The following is a 17,364-nucleotide window of genomic DNA, read 5'->3' on the forward strand; positions in this document are numbered from 1 at the left end:
CATTTTGAGGTGTTGCATGCTATCAGATAATAGCTTCTCATGCTTTCGCTGAAAAGCATTTTAAAAATCTGACTTGTTGGCTAGGTTCACAACGAGTGTAGCTTTAATTCAATACCCTGCTTGTGAATTTTGATCAAGGTTTGAGTTTTAACGAGTACATTTAGCATTTAGCGTAGCGCATTTGCATTTCCAGGTGCCTAGTTGAGACATATGCGTCTCAAGTAGAATCAAGAAGTTAATTAAAGAACACCCTCTGTGTTCTGTTAGACAAGTAACTCTTCATCCACATTATAGCAGGGGGTGTAAAACCATAACATAAACGTTTTTCCGGCAGCAGACTATGATCGATAATGTCAAAAGCTGCACTGAAGTCTAACAGGACAGCCCACACAATCATTTTGCCATCAATATCTCTCAGCCAATCATCAGTCATTTTTGTAAGTGCAGTGCTTGTTGAGTGTCCTTCCCTATAAGCATGCTGAAATTCTGATGTCAATTTGTTTACTGTGATGACATAGCATTGTAATGTATCTGGTCAAACATCATTTTTTCCAGAAGTTTACTAAGGGTTGGTAACAGGCTGATTGGTCAGCTATTTGAGCCAGTAAAGGGGGCTTTACTATTCTTGGGTAGCGGAATGCCTTTAGCTTCCCTCCAGGCCTGAGGGCACGTACTTTCTAGTGGGCTTAAATTGAAGATGTGGCAAATAGGAGTGGCAATATCGTCTGCTTTTATCCTCAGTAATTTTCAGACTTGGCTTGTCATTGTTGATAGAAAACAATACTTCCACACTGACTACGGAATTCAAAAGCACAATTCTTGTCTTATATCATTTGGTCCGATATACTTGGTTGGATGTGTAGTGTCAGCCGTTTGTTACTGGCATGTCATCCCTAAGTTTGCTTATCTTGCCAATGAAAAAGTAATTAAATTAGTTTGCAATACCAGTGGGTTTTGCGATGAATCCGATTTAATGAATGAAGGAGGCGAGTTGGTTTTGTTTCCAAAATGTTATTTAAGGTGCCCCAAAGCTTTTTACTATCATTCTTTATATAATTCATCCTTGTTTCATAGTGTAGTTATTTTTTTATTTTATATTTGTTTAGTCACATGATTTCTTAATTTGCAGTAGGTTTGCCAATCAGTTGGGCTGCCTGACTTAATTGCCATACCTTTTGCCTCATCCCTCTCAACCATACAATTTTCAATTCCTCATCAATCCAAGGCAATTTAACAGTTTTTGCAGTCATTTTCTTAATGGGTGCGTGCTTATTAATAACTGGAATAAGTAGTTTCATAAATGCGTCAAGCAAAGGTTCTGGTTCCTCCTCATTACACATCACAGAGCAGCAAATATTATTTACATCATCAACATATTAATCCCTACAAAACTTATTGTATGACTCCTTATACACTATATTAGGCCCAGCCTTTGGAACTTTGGTTTAAAGGCTTTTAAAACCAGTTGCTCCTATCTGAGTCGCAGACGTCTCAACTAGGCACCTGGAAATGCAAATGCGCTACGCTAAATGCTAAATGTACTCGTTAAAACTCAAACGTTCATTAAAACACACATACAGGGTATTGAATTAAAGCTACACTCGTTGTGAATCTAGCCAACAAGTCAGATTTTAAAAAATGCTTTTCGGCGAAAGCATGAGAAGCTATTATCTGATAGCATGCAACACCCCAAAATGCCTGAAGGCGACGTAAACAAAATAATTAGCGTAGCCGGCGCTACACAAATAGCAGAAATAAAATATAAAACATTCATTACCTTTGACGAGCTTCTTTCTTGGCACTCCTATATTCCCCATAAACATCACTATTGGGTCTTTTTTTCGATTAAATCGGTCCATATATACCCAAAATAGCCATCTATGGAAACTGTGTAATTCAGAAAAAAACATTGTTTCAAAACGCTGCGTCATTTTTTAAAATTAAAAAAGTTGACGATAAACTTTCACAAAACACTTCGAAATACTTTTGTAATCCAACTTTAGGTATTAGTAAATGTTTATAATCTATCAAAATGATCACGGGGCGATGTGTATTCAATAGCTCCACGTCTTGAAATCATGGTCGAAAATCTCTCCTCCAAAACATCCTGTCGGAGACCGGAAGAAATGGAATCTCTTTCCTTTGTTTGACCAAGAAATAACTCTCAGGAAAATGACGATAATGGCGACATCGTGTGGAAGCTGTAGGAATTGCATCCTTGGCCGTATTTAATTTGGTGTCCTTTAAACAATACATGCAAGTGGCACATGGATATTATTTTCAGCTTTCAGTGACCAGTTTTTCTTGCGCTTTTCGATGAAACACCCGCTCTGTTATAGTCAAAGCCGTGATTTAACCAGTTTTAGAAACTTCAGAGTGTTTTCTATCCACACATACTAATCATATGCACATACTATATTCCTGGCATGAGTAGCAGGACGCTGAAATGTTGCACGATTTTTAACAGAATGTTCGAAAAAGGAGGGGGTAGACTGAAGAGGTTGGCTTTTATATTGTGATCACTACATACTATTAACTTGGATACTGCTTTAAAGCAAATATCTGCAGCATTAGTAAAGATGTGATCAATACATGTTGATGATTTAATTCCTGTGCTGTTTGTAACTACCTGGTAGGTTGACCGACAACCTGATCCAGGTTACAGGTTCTGGTTACAGTTTGAAGCTTTTCCTTATTGGGCAGCTTGATGATGTCCAGTCAATATTTAAATCACAGAGAAAATATACTTCTCTGTTGATATCACATACATTATCAAGCATTTCACACATGTTATCCAGATATTGGCTGTTAGCACTTTGTGGGCTATAGCAGCTTCCCACAAGAATGGTTTTTAGGTGAGGAATATGACCATGTAGCCATATTACCGCAACACCACCTCCATTTGGCATTTCTATTTTTTGAGATAGTCAGAATATGAATGTCATCTGTTACAAGCAAGTTATTGACTTCAAAAACCTTGTTTCTTAGGCTACATATGTTAACATGGGCTATTTTCTTCACTTTTCTGGGTTGCTTGATTGTTTTTAATGCTTTACTGGGAGGCTTATCAGAGGTAGACTTACTCATGTTATTTACATTGGAGCTGATAGTGCAGGGTGAGCTGCATAAAGTGGTCTTCCTACTATTGCACACTGCCTCAGTGCTAACACTGTAACTCTGGTTTATAGGCGCATGATTACTGATTACAATAGCTGTTGGATAAACAGATGTATTCGGTGCAATTAAGGGTACATAAATTAAATTAGTTACATTGTGTTTGCCAATGCCCCTAAGATCATGTACAAACATACAAGTATTTCACACCATTTTAAAGATACACGTCTTGTTAATCCCACCGCAGTGTCCGATTTCAAATAGGCTTTATGGCGAAAGCACCACAAATGATTAGGTCACCGCCAAGTCACAGAAATACACAGTCGTTTTTCCAGCCAAAGAGAGGAGTCACAAAAATCTGAAATAGAGATAACATTAATCACTAACCTTTGATAATCTTCATCAGATGACACTCATAGGACTTCATGTTACACAATACATGTATGTTTTGTTCGGTTAAGTTCATATTTATATCAAACAATCTCAGTATACATTGGCGCTTTATGTTCAGTAGTTCCAAAAACATCCAGTGATTTTGCAGACACCCACATCAATTTACAGAAATACTCATAATAAACGTTGATCAAAGATACAAGTGTTATACATGGAATTTTAGATCGACTTCTCCTTAATGCAACCGCTGTCAGTTCCGGGCTCAATATCTCCATGGTGACCCCAGTTGCCAAAGGACGCCTTCTTAGACTTCCACGGCGAGTGACGTAACTCCATGGCTGGTTGGTTGGGTCAAGAACAGGTCCGTTCTCCAGGGAAGAGGGGAGACCCCTTCGGGGATGGAACCCTGCCTAGTACCGGGAAGTCGGCTGTGGAAAGCCACCACAATGGTGAAGCTTCCACCAGACCAGAGCGGCGTCCGGCTACTGGAGTGGAAGTAAAATAAAAAGAAGGTGGGCGTGGGTTCCCCAGTAGCTTTTGCAGTTTTGTTACTTGCTTGCTAAAAGTAGCTGCTTCGCTCCTGTATTCCTCCGCAAGCAAACAGTTGCTTCATTGAAAATCAGCGTGGCCCACATTGTCCTGGAACAAAGCAAAGTAAACACAGCTCCTGCAACGCTGGAAACATTCAATAGTGGCCTCTATCTGAGACCGCCGAGCCAGCTAAGCTAGCTGGGCTTTCGCGTCTCTCCCCCTATACAGAATCTGGCAGGATCCCGGGACAGATAGCAGTGCTCACAGCATTTAGCCCAACAGAGCCTCAGGATCCAAAATAAAATAAAAAGTATATAAAACACTGTCAGCTGTTAAACCGAGGTCATCAGTTCAGGTTTCGACAGTGCTCAACAACAACAAACATACGTTGCGCTCTGATGACGTAGGGATTGTGTGTGTGTGCGTATTACCCAGTAGCGTGTGTGTGTGTGTGTGTGTGTGTGTGTATTACTCAATGGTATGCGTATTACCCAGTGGTGTGTGTATTACCCAGTGGTGTGTGTGTGTGTGTGTTTGTGTGTGTGTATTACCCAGTGGTGTGTGTGTGTATTACCCAGTGCGGTGTGTGTGTGTGTCGGACTGGTCAGCTGGTCCACCAGGGTCAGCAGGTGTGTCCTGTCCTGCTCCTCTCTCCAGGCCACGCCCACACTACTGGTCTCTCCGTATGTAACCACACCCACCTGAGTCTCGTTCCGACCTGAAAACACATCCCCCGGGGAATTATATTTCCAGTCTCTTACAGACCATCGTTCTCTGCCTTCTGCAATGTGTTATTTTACTTTATGTTACTTTTTGATGTTAATGTTGGGTAGTTCAGTAAGAGCTATGTTGTGATTGGATGGTTCAGTAAGAGCTGTGTTGGGATTGGGAGGTTCAGTGAGATTTGTGTTGTGATTGGGTGTTTCAGTGAGATCTTGCGGAGGACTACAGGAGCGAAGTAGCTACTTTTAGAACCACCCAATCAGAACACAGATCTTACTAGTAAGGTGGTTCAGTGAAAACTGTGTTCTGATTGGCCAGCAGGCGTACCGATATGAGCGCTGTTGATGAAGGCTTTGACAAACGTCTTCATGTCCTCAAATTCTGTCCCGCCCTCTGGCTGCCCGTCAGTCTCTGGCCCCGCCCTATTCCCGCCTCTCAGCAGGAACAGGACATCCATCGGCTTCCTGCATGGCACTGGGTCAGAGGTCACAGGATATCAACCAATCACAGAGTAGTAGGGGAATTCACCAGACCTCATCTATATTCACAAATGTGGGTGTGGTGTGTGGGTGTATCAAATCTAATTTTATTTGTCACATGCGCCTAATACAACTTACCGTGAAATTCTTATGTACAATCTCTTAACCAACAAAGCAGTTTTAAGAAAGATAAGTGTTAAGAAAAATATGTACTAAATAAACTAAAGAGTCAATGTGTCAATGTGCAGGGGTACAGGTTAGTCAAATCAAATGTATTTATATAGCCCTTCGTACATCAGCTGATATCTCAAAGTGCTGTACAGAAACCCAGCCTAAAACCCCAAACAGCAAGCAATGCAGGTGTAGAAGCACGGTGGCTAGGAAAAACTCCCTAGAAAGTGAGGTAATTTAGGTAATATGTACTGTACATGTAGGTAGGATTAAAGTGGCTAAGTATAGATAATAAACAGCGAGTAACAGCAGTGTAAAAAAAGGGGGCAATTTTTAGGGCCTTCTTTTGACACCTCCTGGTATAGAGGTCCTGGATGGCAGGAAGCTTGGCCTCAGTGATGTAGTAGACCGTATGCACTACCCTCTGTAACGTCTTGCAGTTGCCATTCCAGGTGGGGATTCAACCAGTTAGGGTGCCTCAATGGTGCAGCTGTTTAACTTTTTGAGAATCTGAGGACCCAAGCCAAATCTTTTCAGTCTCCTGAGGGGGAACACACATTGTCGTGCCCTCTTCACGACTGTCTTGGTGTGTTTGAACCATGATAGTTTGCTGGTGATGTGGACACCAAGGAACTTAAAGCTCTCAATCTGCTCCACTACAGCCCCATCGATGAGAATGGGGGCGTGCTCGGCCCTCCTTTTCCTGTAGTCCACGATCATCTGCTTTGTCTTGATCAAGTTGAGGGAGATGTTGTTGTCCTGGAACCACACTGCCAGGTCTCTGATCTCCTCCCTATAGGCTGTCTCATCGTTGTCTGTGATCAGGCCTACCACCGTTGTGTTGTCTGCAAACTTAATGATGGTGTTGGAGTTGTGCTTGGACACGCAGTCATGGGTGAACAAGGATACAGGAAGGGACTAAGCACGCACCCCTGAGGAGCAATAATTTTGAGGATCAGCGTTGCGGATGGGTTGTTGTCTACCCTCACCACCTGGGTGTGGCCCATCAGGAAATCCTGAATCCAGTTGCAGAGGAAGGTGTTTAGTCCCAGGGTCCTTAGCATAGTGATCAGCTTTGAGGGCATTATGTTGTTGAACTCTGATCTGTAGCATTCTCAAGTAGGTGTTCCTTTTGTGCAGGTGTTGAGTGCAATAGAGATTGCGTAATCTGTGGATCTGTTGGTGTGGTATGCAAATTGAGTGGCTCTAGGGTTTCTGGGATGATGGTGTTGATGTGAACCATGACCAACCTTTCAAAGCACTTCATGGCTACAGACGTGAGTGCTACGGGTTGGTAGTCATTTAGGAAGGTTACCTTGGTGTTCTTGGGCCCAGGAACCATGGTGAAACATGTAGATATTACAATCTTGGCCAGGTTGAACATTTCAGTGAAGACACTTACCAGTTGGTCAGCGCATGCTCAGAGAATACGCCCTGGGAATCCGCCTAGTCCTGTGGCCTTGTGAACGTTGACCTGTTTAAAGGGCTTACTCACATCGGCTATGGCGAGCTTGATCACACCGTTGTCCTGAACAGCTGGTGCTCTCATGTGTGCTTCAGTTTTCGAAGCGTACATAGAAGTAGTTTAACTCCTCTGGTAGGCTCGTGTCACTGGGCAGCTCATGGCTGGGATTCCCTTTATAGTCCGTAATAGTTTGCAAGTCCTGTCAGATCTGATGGAAGTGGGGAGGACAGGTCATGGCTCAGATGACTGACGTCCCTGATGACCTTATTGTCTTTCCTGCGACACCTGGTGTTGTAGGTGTCCTGGAGGGCAAGTAGTGAACACCCAATGGTGCATTTGGCTGAGTGTACCACCCTCTGTAGACACTTGAGGTCAGTGGAATTGGAGTTACTATCCCAGGCTGTGATGTTCTCGATGGTGCTTCTGTAGAACATTGTGAGGGCCCACGGGGAAAGGCCTAATTTCTTCAGCCTCAGGTTGAAAAGTCACTGTCGTGCCTTCTTCCCCACAGTGTCCATGTAGTGTGGTTTGACTATTTTAGCTCTTTTGAGATGTGTACACCTTGGAGACGTGTAGTTTAGCATAAATAGACAGCTACGAAAAATATAGATGAAAATAATAAGAGTTGTTTACATGGAAAAGCCAATGGGGTGTATTTTATCCATGTTCGGCCACGAATCCGAGAAACCTAGAATCTTAGAGTTGTTCAGGTTGATAGGATAGTCTGGAACGAAGCTGTACGTCAATAGAACAGAGGACAATAGTGGTCTAGATGCTTTCCAATGTAGTCTAGTCATGTTGCCACCTCGCTTTCCTCTCTTTGGGCGCCACTTCTTATTTAGAGGGATCAGGGCCTGTCTAGGGGTAGAGCTGCCGACTCGTTGAAGTAGAATTCATCATCCAAATCAAGGTTAGTGATTGCTTTTCTGATGTCCAGAAACTATTTTAACTGCATTGTTGGTTAGGAGCTTGTAAGTAAGCATTTACAATGTTATGTTATTTAATCCACTTCAGCACCATCTCAACAAAGTCGGTGTATATGTGTGTGTTTCTGTGTGTGTGTACGTGTGTGTGTGTTTTACCTGAGGGAGGCAGGGTGGCTCTGGGGGCCAGTGTGGGGGTGAGTCGTGGGGGAGGCAGGGTGGGAGAGCGAGGAGAGAGGGAGTTTCTGGTGATATTAACCACAGTGGTAACCAGAGAGGTAAGGCTGGTATAGTCCTCCACCATGAAGGGGCGCTGTGGGGAGCTGAGAGGCATCAGGTCCACCTCTCTAACCTTCGGGCCTACCCCGATGGGATACACCCGGGTGTGTGTGTGGGAGGAGGGGGGACGCGTGATCACGTCGGTGGGGGGGTTCTCTGTCACCAGGAAGACTAGCTGGGGGGAGGTAGGGGTGGAGGAGGGCCTATCAGTAGTCACTTCCTGGTAGGTCTGGCCAATTGCTGCACCCGTGTTGGTCTTGTCCCCACCCCTCCAGCGGATCTCCCGCAGTCTCCTTAGCAACTTGGTTCTCTGCCACCGTATTTCCCAGCGCGTTATCTCCACGGTGACAGTTTCCGAGTATTGTATGACTGTAACACGCACGGACTCCTCCCCTTCCTGTGCCAGCTGTGATATCACTTCCTCCAGAAAGAGGAGAGAGGCGTTAAATCCCGCCTCCCCAACCGAGTCAGAACCTTCCAGGATAAATGTCACGTATTTAGAGGAAGAGAGGAAGGAAGAGGAGGAGAGAGAGGAAGGAGAGGGAGAAATAGTTGTGGGGGCCATGCCAGTAGGCTGTATGGGGTTGGGGAGGTGTTGGGACAGGGTGGAGGTCAGGGTGGGGATGGTCTCTAGCAGGGGAGGCTGTGTGGTGGTGGTGGTACCAAGGCTAAGTTTAGCCATGCCAGGCTTTGCGGGCGGGGACTTGGGGGTCTCCGGCTCCAGCCCCAGGGTACAGAGGTAGTCAGTGACCTCCATAAAGTTGTCCGGAAGCTCAGACACGCTGTTTAGCTGGTAAGCCCTGTTATCAGGCTTGGCCTTCGTAATGTCATTAACCTGTGTCCAGCTAGCCTCCGGACCCAGCGCTAGCGTCAGGGTGGTAATGTCTTTCTTCCGAAGCAGCTTGACGGTGGCGCGGAGAGGCCGGGGATTGGCGCTGGCGGTGAGGATGATAGCGACGCGGCCGGCATGTTCTCGCTTGTTCTTGTCATAGATGTTGATTGCCAGATACTTCACCGCCTCGTCTAGAAAAGCAGCATCACCACCACTGTAGTGCAGCTCACGCACTGTCTTCTTAAACAACCACTTCTGAACCTAGAGATTAGAGGTCAGAATTTAGGAGTGGAGTCAATGTAAGAATGAAGAATATGGCTAATATCGGATAGCAAACTCTCTCAGACCAAGAAGTTAACCACTCTGACAAGACCCTTCCATTAACCGACATTGAAAGGACCCTGTCATGAACCGGACCCAAATTAAGACATTACAACAAGAGACACCACAACACCACATAAAGAGAGACACCACAACACTACATAAAGAGAGACCTAAGACATTACAACAAGAGACACCACAACACCACATAAAGAGAGACACCACCAACACTATATAAAGTGAGACACCATAACACTACATAAAGAGAGACCTAAGAAAACAACACAACACAAAATTGTAGCAACACACATGCCAGCAACACAACATGACAACAACATTGTAGCAACACAACATGGCAGTAGCACAACATGGTAGCAGCACAAACGTGGTAGAAACATTACTGGGCACAGACAACAGCACAAATGGCAAGAAGGTAGAGACAACAATACTACATGCAAAGCAGCCACAACGGTCAGTATGATTGTCAGTATCAGTGGGAATGTAGAGATGGAGATAAAACTGTCCAGTTTGAGTGTTTGTTGCAGCTCGTTCCAGTAGCTCCAACAAACTGAAAAGACGAGCGACCCAGGGATATGTGTGCTTTGGGGACCTTTAACAGAATGTGACTGGAAGAAAGGGTGTTGTATGTGGAGGATGAGGGCTGCAGTAGATATCTCAGATAGGGGGAGTGAGGCCTAAGAGGTTTTTATAAATAAGCATCATGGATGTGTGTCCTTTGGGGACCTTTAACAGAATGTGACACCCCTCCCACTCTGTCTGCTGGGATCTCCTGTTTGGTAGTTTGCTTGTTGGACACTAAGAAAACTTTGTTGTAGAGCATCCAACACAACATCTGGAGAGGGGCTAGCTGAGTATGACTATCATCTGCATATAAATGGATGAGAGAACTATGTCGTTTATGTAAATTGAGAATAGCGTGGGGCCTAGGATCGAGCCTTGGGGTACTCCCTTTGTGACAGGCAGTGGCTGAGACCGCAGATGTTCTCACTTTATACACTGAACTCTTTGAGAGAGGTAGATAGCAAACCAGGCCAAAGACCCATCAGAGACACTAATACTCCTTAGCCAACCCACTAGAATGGAATGGTCTACCGTATGAAAAGCTTTGGCCAAGTCGATAAAAATAGCAGCACAACAGAATCAAAGGCAATGATGACATAATGTATTAGCTTTAAGGTTGCAGTGACACATCCATAACCCGAGGGGAAACCAGACATCAAGAAAGCCAGTTGGTTGATTATTGCCAAGTTTTTTTTTGACAAACAGGGCAAAACAGAAATTGGCCTATAACAGTTAGGATAAGCTTGACCTCCCCCTTTAAATAAAGGATGCTGTCACAACTTCCACCGAAGTTGTTCCCTCTCCTTGTTCAGGAGGCGTTCGGCGGTCGACATCACCGGCTTTCAAGCCGCCACCGATCCATGTTTCCTTTCTGTTTACACACCTGGTTCCCATCTCATAATTATGTTCCTTATTCAACTCTCTGGTTTCCCTTTCTGTTTTGTGCGTGATTGTCTTTCGTGTATTTCGGTGTGTTGTATTTTGAGTCCTGTTTTGTCCTGGTTTGGAACGGGATTTTATTACGTTTTGGATAGAGTAAACCAGTGATTGTTACTCTTATCTGTGTCCTGCGCCTGACTCCTTCGCTATCTTTTAGATAGACTCTGACAGATGCAAAGTGGATGCCTTCCACGCCATTGGCCCCTCCCAATAGAGGAGAGAAAAGCTTAGCGATGAGGCTGAAACCTTAAAGAAGAAAGGACCTAATTAATGAGCTCCTTTAGCACCTCAGACTCAGTGACCGTTTGCATTGAGAAACTTTGTAGTGGGGCAGGTGAAGAAGATGGAGGAGCATCGGGGCCAGTAAAATTAGAAGGGCTGGGACGGGCAAGGAGGCATGTTTGAGTAAAATAGAAATCCTGACTTAATGATGTGGTAATTAAAGAGCTCAAGCATGCGCTACTTGCCGGTCACAACCATATCATCAACATTAACCATTTGGGATAGGGGGCAGCATTTTCACTTTTGGATGAATAGTGTGCCCAGAGTGAACTGCCTCCTACTCTGTCCCAGATGCTAATATATGCATAGTATTATTAGTATTGGATAGAAAACACTCTGAAGTTTATAAAACTGTTTGAATGATGTCTGTGAGTATAACATAACTCATATGGCAGGTGAAAACCTGAGAAAAATCCAACCAGGAAGTGGGACATCTCAGGTTTGTAGTTTTTGGCCTACCGAATACACATTGAGATATGGATGAGGTTGCACTTCCTAGGGCTTCCACTAGATGTCAACCGTCTTTTGAAATTGAATGAGGATTCTATTATAAAGGAGGGGCTCATGAGAATTCTTTGAGTCAGTGGTCTAGCAGAGAGCCTTTGTCTCATGACGCGCGCTCCCGACAGAGTTACCTCTCGTTCCAGTGCTTCTCTGAAGACAAAGGAATTCTCCGGTTGGAACATTATTGATGTTTTGTGTTAAAAACATCCTAACGAATGATTCCATACATCATTTGACATGTTTCTAAAGGACTGTAACGGAACTTTTAGAGTTTTTGTCTGGATGAAATGCTTGCGCCTCATGAAGATGGATTACTGTGCTGAACACACTAACAACAAGTGGCTATTTGGACATGTATGATGGGACTTTATGGAACAAATCAGTCATTTATTGTCAAACTGGGATTCCTGGGAGTGCCTTCTGATGAAGATCATCAAAGGTAAGTGAATATTTATTGTGTTGTTTCTAACTTCGTTGACTCCAAAATGGTGGATATTCCTCTGGCTGTTTTGGGTTCTGAGCGCCGTTCTCAGATTATGCTTTTTCCGTAAAGTTTTTTTGAAATCTGACACAGTGCTTGCATTAACTTCTCATGGTATAGGGGACGGTTGCGTCCCACTTGGGCAAAAGCCAGAGAAAATGCAGTGCGGCAAATTCAAACAAATGATATAAAAATCTAATTGTCATTAAATCACACATGTAAGAAACTCAATTAGAGCTACACACATTGTGAATCCAGCCAACATGTCAGATTCTAAAAAGGCTTTTTGGTGAAAGCATAATAAGCTATTATCTGAGGATAGCACAACAGTAAACAAAGAGATATTTCAACCCTGCAGGCGCTACACAAAACACAGAAATAACATAAAAAACATGCCTTACCTTTGACGAGCTTCTTTTGTTGGCACTCCAATATGTCCCATAAACATCACAATTGGTCCTTTTGTTAGATTAATTCCGTCCATATATATCCGGAATGTCATTTTTTTTGGCGCGTTTGATCCAGAACAAAACAGCTTCCAAAATGCGCAACGTCAATACAAAATATTTCAAAAGTTGCCTATAACTCAAACTACTTTTGTAATACAACTTTAGGTATTTTTAAACGTTAATAATCGATCAAATTGAAGACGAGTCTATCTGTGTTCAATACAGGAACACAACAAACCAAGCTACTTTTCACGTCTTGCGCAACTCTCAATAGTGTTACGCAGTTCCTAGATGGCCTACTCCTTCATTGCCCAAATTAATAACCTCAACAAAGTGGAAGCAGTACCCAGTGGAAGCAGTATGAACTGAAAACAAGTTCCTAAGAAATATCGTTTGCCAACGAGAACTCACTGAACAGACAGAGACCTCAAAAAAATATCTGAACAGTTAGTCCTCTGGGTTTTGCCTTCTACATAAGTTCTGTTATACTCACAGACATGATTCAAACAGTTTTAGAAACTTCAGTGTTTTCTATCCAAATCTACTAATAATATGCATACCTTATATTCTTGGCATGAGTAGCAGGAAGTTGAAATTGGGCATGCTATTTATCCAAAAGTGAAAATGCTGCCCCCTATACCTTAAGAAGTTAAGGATAAGTCTATCTTTAATTCTGTGAATAACACTAGTATCTTTTATCAATGTTTATTATGAGTATTTCTGCAAAATCACTGGATGTTTTGGAATCAAAACATTACTGCATGTAAGGTGCCAATGTAAACTGAGATGTTTGGATATAAATATGCACATTATCGAACAAAACACACATGTATTGTGTAACATGATGTCCTATGAGTGTCATCTGATGAAGAACATCAAAGGTTAGTGATTAATTTTATCTATATTTCTGCTTTTTGTGACTCCTGTCTTTGGCTGGAAAAATGGCTATGTGTTTTTTCGACTTGGCGGTAATCTAACATAATCATATGTTTTTTTTTAAATCGGACACGATGGGTAGATTAACAAGATGTTTATCTTTCATTTGCTCTATTAGACTTGTTAATGTGTGAAAGTTACATATTTCAAAAAAATATTTTTGTATTTCGCGGACTGTTGTCGAGGGGTTCCCGCTAGAAAGGTTTATTCTCCAGGTCTTTCACGTGTTCCAGAATATCTTGGGGTTAGGCCCACAGAGAGAGAACTCCTCCTTAATGTCCTTTTAGCTTTCCAGATAGCCTGAGTGCGCTTAATTTCTCATTTGCCTTGAATATCAGTGTGTGTGCTGAGCCTTTTGCCAAATGGTGTTCTTGAAGTGGATTAACTCTGCTAGATCATGGTCGAACCAGGGGCTAAACCTGTTTTTAATTTTAATTTTCTTTATGGTGGCGTGTTTGTTATCTGTTTTAATAAACCTTTTATTTTTTTATTCATGTCGTTTTTTTGTGGAGTGGTTTTAATATCAGCCCTTGGGCTTCCAATCGCCTACTTACTGTTAATTATTGTTTTTTTTTTTATCTGTATTGTTTATAAAAAAACACATAATATTAAAACTATGCTGACAAGATCCACACTTGACTTGAGTCATTCAACATTAGGTAACAAATATATTTCATATAAATAAAATACCCAAATAAAATAGCAAAATAGCCTACTAAATAGACCAAGCCTAAATGTGACCTGTTTCAGGAAACTAGACGTATGTCGTGGGTCACTACTTCACAGGAGAGTCATTTGAATGTAATCTTTTTTTAATTAAAATGCGTTTTTTTTGTAGAAATGCCTTCTGGAACATGTTAACTTTCACGTGCCTCAATAACAATCTTGTATGCCATCTGTAAATACAAATATAATTGATAAATGACGATCCTAGCTGGTTTAGCTATAGAGAAAGCCAGCAACCTTCCTGCTAGCCATGATTGGCTGATATAATGAGTGGTCTGAATTTCAACACGCTTCTGTCTATTTGAGCTCGTTAGTATGTGCAGGTATTCCTGTCTAACATGGTTTTTTCTTTATATATATTGCTTAGTAGAACTGCATAAGTGTTGCTCTCCATTTTCTGGAGGACCGAGTTTTGAAATCTTGCAGATTCATGCAGGGTAGTAACGTCACGAGTTGGGATTATGGTTCATTGTTTACCTAGCTAGCTAGCTACATGTCTTTACAAAAGACTCCACTATGCAAGTAACCATTTCGGGTGTGTTTGTAAATTCCGTCCGGCCATCGACTCCAATTTCAGAGCACTCTCGTCTGAATGTGCCAGAGCTCAGAATAACTGATGAATTTACGAACACTCAACACCCGATGAATATGGCGTGTGTCAGTAAACGTTGGCAATAAAGCGTAATTAAATATTTGCCAGCAGCACAGTTACAGTCACCTATGCTATGGATAACGTGAAAACTGCCCAACCAGCTCTGCTAGGTAAAGTAAAATGGTCAGAGTGGGGTTCTCATTTGTGTCTGTAAGTACTGTAGCTAGCAAGCTAGCCAATGTTAGCCAGTTAGCTTGGGTGATTGCCTGCCGTTTTGAGGTCAGAATGCTAGGATCAACCCTACTCATCAGTCAGAGCGTCCAGTGTGCGCTCTCAACGCTCCGAGAGCGAAACGCTCTGAATTTACAATGAGACAATCTGACAGCACAGTACCACAACAGCCTAATCAGCTCTGCTAGGGAGAGTAATGTTCAGTGAGCTGTTCTCTCATTTGTGTCTGGAAGTAGCTAGCAAGTTAGCCAGTTAGCTTGTGTGATTGACTGCTGTTAGTACAGAACGCTCGGATCAATCCTTAAAGAGATGGGTCGGGCTAATTAAGACTGTGTGAATGATGCTGAATGGGTGTAGACAAAGAAGAGCACCCCAGGTTGTACCAAAACATTCAAAGGCCAATTTCTCAAAATTGCTGCAACTTTCTAAGCAGAATGACTTTCCCATTGTTCCTCAAATGCAGTGTATTATACCATGTTGTAGCTCTGTGTCTCTGTGACTTCCGGCGCCGACAGAGATGGCCGCCTCGCTTCGCGTTCCTAGGAAACTATGCAGTTTTTTGTTTTTTTACGTGTTATTTCTTACATTAGTACCCCAGGTCATCTTAGGTTTCATTACATACAGTCGAGAAGAACTACTGAATATAAGATCAGCATCAACTCACCATCAGTACGACCAAGAATATGTTTTTCGCGACGCGGATCCTGTGTTCTGCCTTACAAACAGGACAACGGAGTGGATCCTATGCAGCGACCCAAAAAAACGACTCCGAAAGAGAGGGAAACGAGGCGGTCTTCTGGTCAGACTCCGGAGACGGGCACAGCGCACACCACTCCCTAGCATTCTTCTTGCCAATGTCCAGTCTCTTGACAACAAGGTTGATGAAATCCGAGCAAGGGTAGCATTCCAGAGGGACATCAGAGACTGTAACGTTCTTTGCTTCACGGAAACGTGGCTTACTGGAGAGACGCAATCCGAAGCGGTGCAGCCAACAGGTTTCTCCACGCATCGCGCAGACAGGAAAAAACATCTTTCTGGTAAAAAGAGGGGCGGGGGCGTATGCCTTATGACTAACGTGACATGGTGCGATGAAAGAAACATACAGGAACTCAAATCCTTCTGTTCACCTGATTTGGAATTCCTCACAATCAAATGTAGACCGCATTATCTACCAAGAGAATTCTCTTCGATTATAATCACAGCCGTATATATCCCCCCCCAAGCAGACACATCGATGGCTCTGAACGAACTTTATTTAACTCTCTGCAAACTGGAAACAATTTATCCGGAGGCTGCATTCATTGTAGCTGGGGATTTTAACAAGGCTAATCTGAAAACAAGACTCCCCAAATTTTATCAGCATATCGATTGCGCAACCAGGGGAGGAAAGACCTTGGACCATTGTTACTCTAACTTCCGCGACGCATATAAGGCCCTGCCCCGCCCCCCTTTCGGAAAAGCTGACCACGACTCCATTTTGTTGATCCCTGCCTACAGACAGAAACTAAAACAAGAGGCTCCCACGCTGAGGTCTGTCCAACGCTGGTCCGACCAAGCTGACTCCACACTCCAAGACTGCTTCCATCACGTGGACTGGGAGATGTTTCGTATTGCGTCAGATAACAACATTGACGAATACGCTGATTCGGTGTGCGAGTTCATTAGAACGTGCGTTGAAGATGTCGTTCCCATAGCAACGATTAAAACATTCCCTAACCAGAAACCGTGGATTGATGGCAGCATTCGTGTGAAACTGAAAGCGCGAACCACTGCTTTTAATCAGGGCAAGGTGTCTGGTAACATGACCGAATACAAACAGTGCAGCTATTCCCTCCGCAAGGCTATCAAACAAGCTAAGCGCCAGTACAGAGACAAAGTAGAATCTCAATTCAACGGCTCAGACACAAGAGGCATGTGGCAGGGTCTACAGTCAATCACGGACTACAGGAAGAAACCCAGCCCAGTCACGGACCAGGATGTCTTGCTCCCAGGCAGACTAAATAACTTTTTTGCCCGCTTTGAGGACAATACAGTGCCACTGACACGGCCTGCAACGAAAACATGCGGTCTCTCCTTCACTGCAGCCGAGGTGAGTAAGACATTTAAACGTGTTAACCCTCGCAAGGCTGCAGGCCCAGATGGCATCCCCAGCCGCGCCCTCAGAGCATGCGCAGACCAGCTGGCCGGTGTGTTTACGGACGTATTCAATCAATCCCTATACCAGTCTGCTGTTCCCACATGCTTCAAGAGGGCCACCATTGTTCCTGTTCCCAAGAAAGCTAAGGTAACTGAGCTAAATGACTACCGCCCCGTAGCACTCACATCCGTCATCATGAAGTGCTTTGAGAGACTAGTCAAGGACCATATCACCTCCACCCTACCTGACACCCTAGACCCACTCCAATTTGCTT

The 17,364-nt window shown here is 43.4% G+C and overlaps 2 protein-coding genes across 2 annotated transcripts in view; one reads left to right on the top strand and one right to left on the bottom strand.

The window, feature by feature from the left end:
- Nucleotides 1–17,364, top strand: part of LOC139376666 (mitochondrial glutamate carrier 1-like) — a 273,532-nt gene that overhangs the window by 221,454 nt on the left and 34,714 nt on the right. The gene's annotated exons all lie outside the window — the stretch shown is intronic.
- LOC139376660 (von Willebrand factor) overlaps nucleotides 1–17,364 on the bottom strand; it is a 228,581-nt gene that overhangs the window by 87,264 nt on the left and 123,953 nt on the right. The window contains exons 29-31 of the mRNA XM_071119496.1: nucleotides 7,959–9,171; nucleotides 5,089–5,235; nucleotides 4,613–4,756 (exon numbers count right to left, since the gene is read on the bottom strand). Of these exons, the coding sequence (XP_070975597.1) occupies nucleotides 4,613–4,756; nucleotides 5,089–5,235; nucleotides 7,959–9,171 (1,504 nt within the window). The remainder of the gene's footprint in view (nucleotides 1–4,612; nucleotides 4,757–5,088; nucleotides 5,236–7,958; nucleotides 9,172–17,364) is intronic.

Source organism: Oncorhynchus clarkii, chromosome 2 (genome assembly GCF_045791955.1).
Source record: "Oncorhynchus clarkii lewisi isolate Uvic-CL-2024 chromosome 2, UVic_Ocla_1.0, whole genome shotgun sequence".
Classification (NCBI taxonomy): Eukaryota; Metazoa; Chordata; class Actinopteri; order Salmoniformes; family Salmonidae; genus Oncorhynchus; species Oncorhynchus clarkii.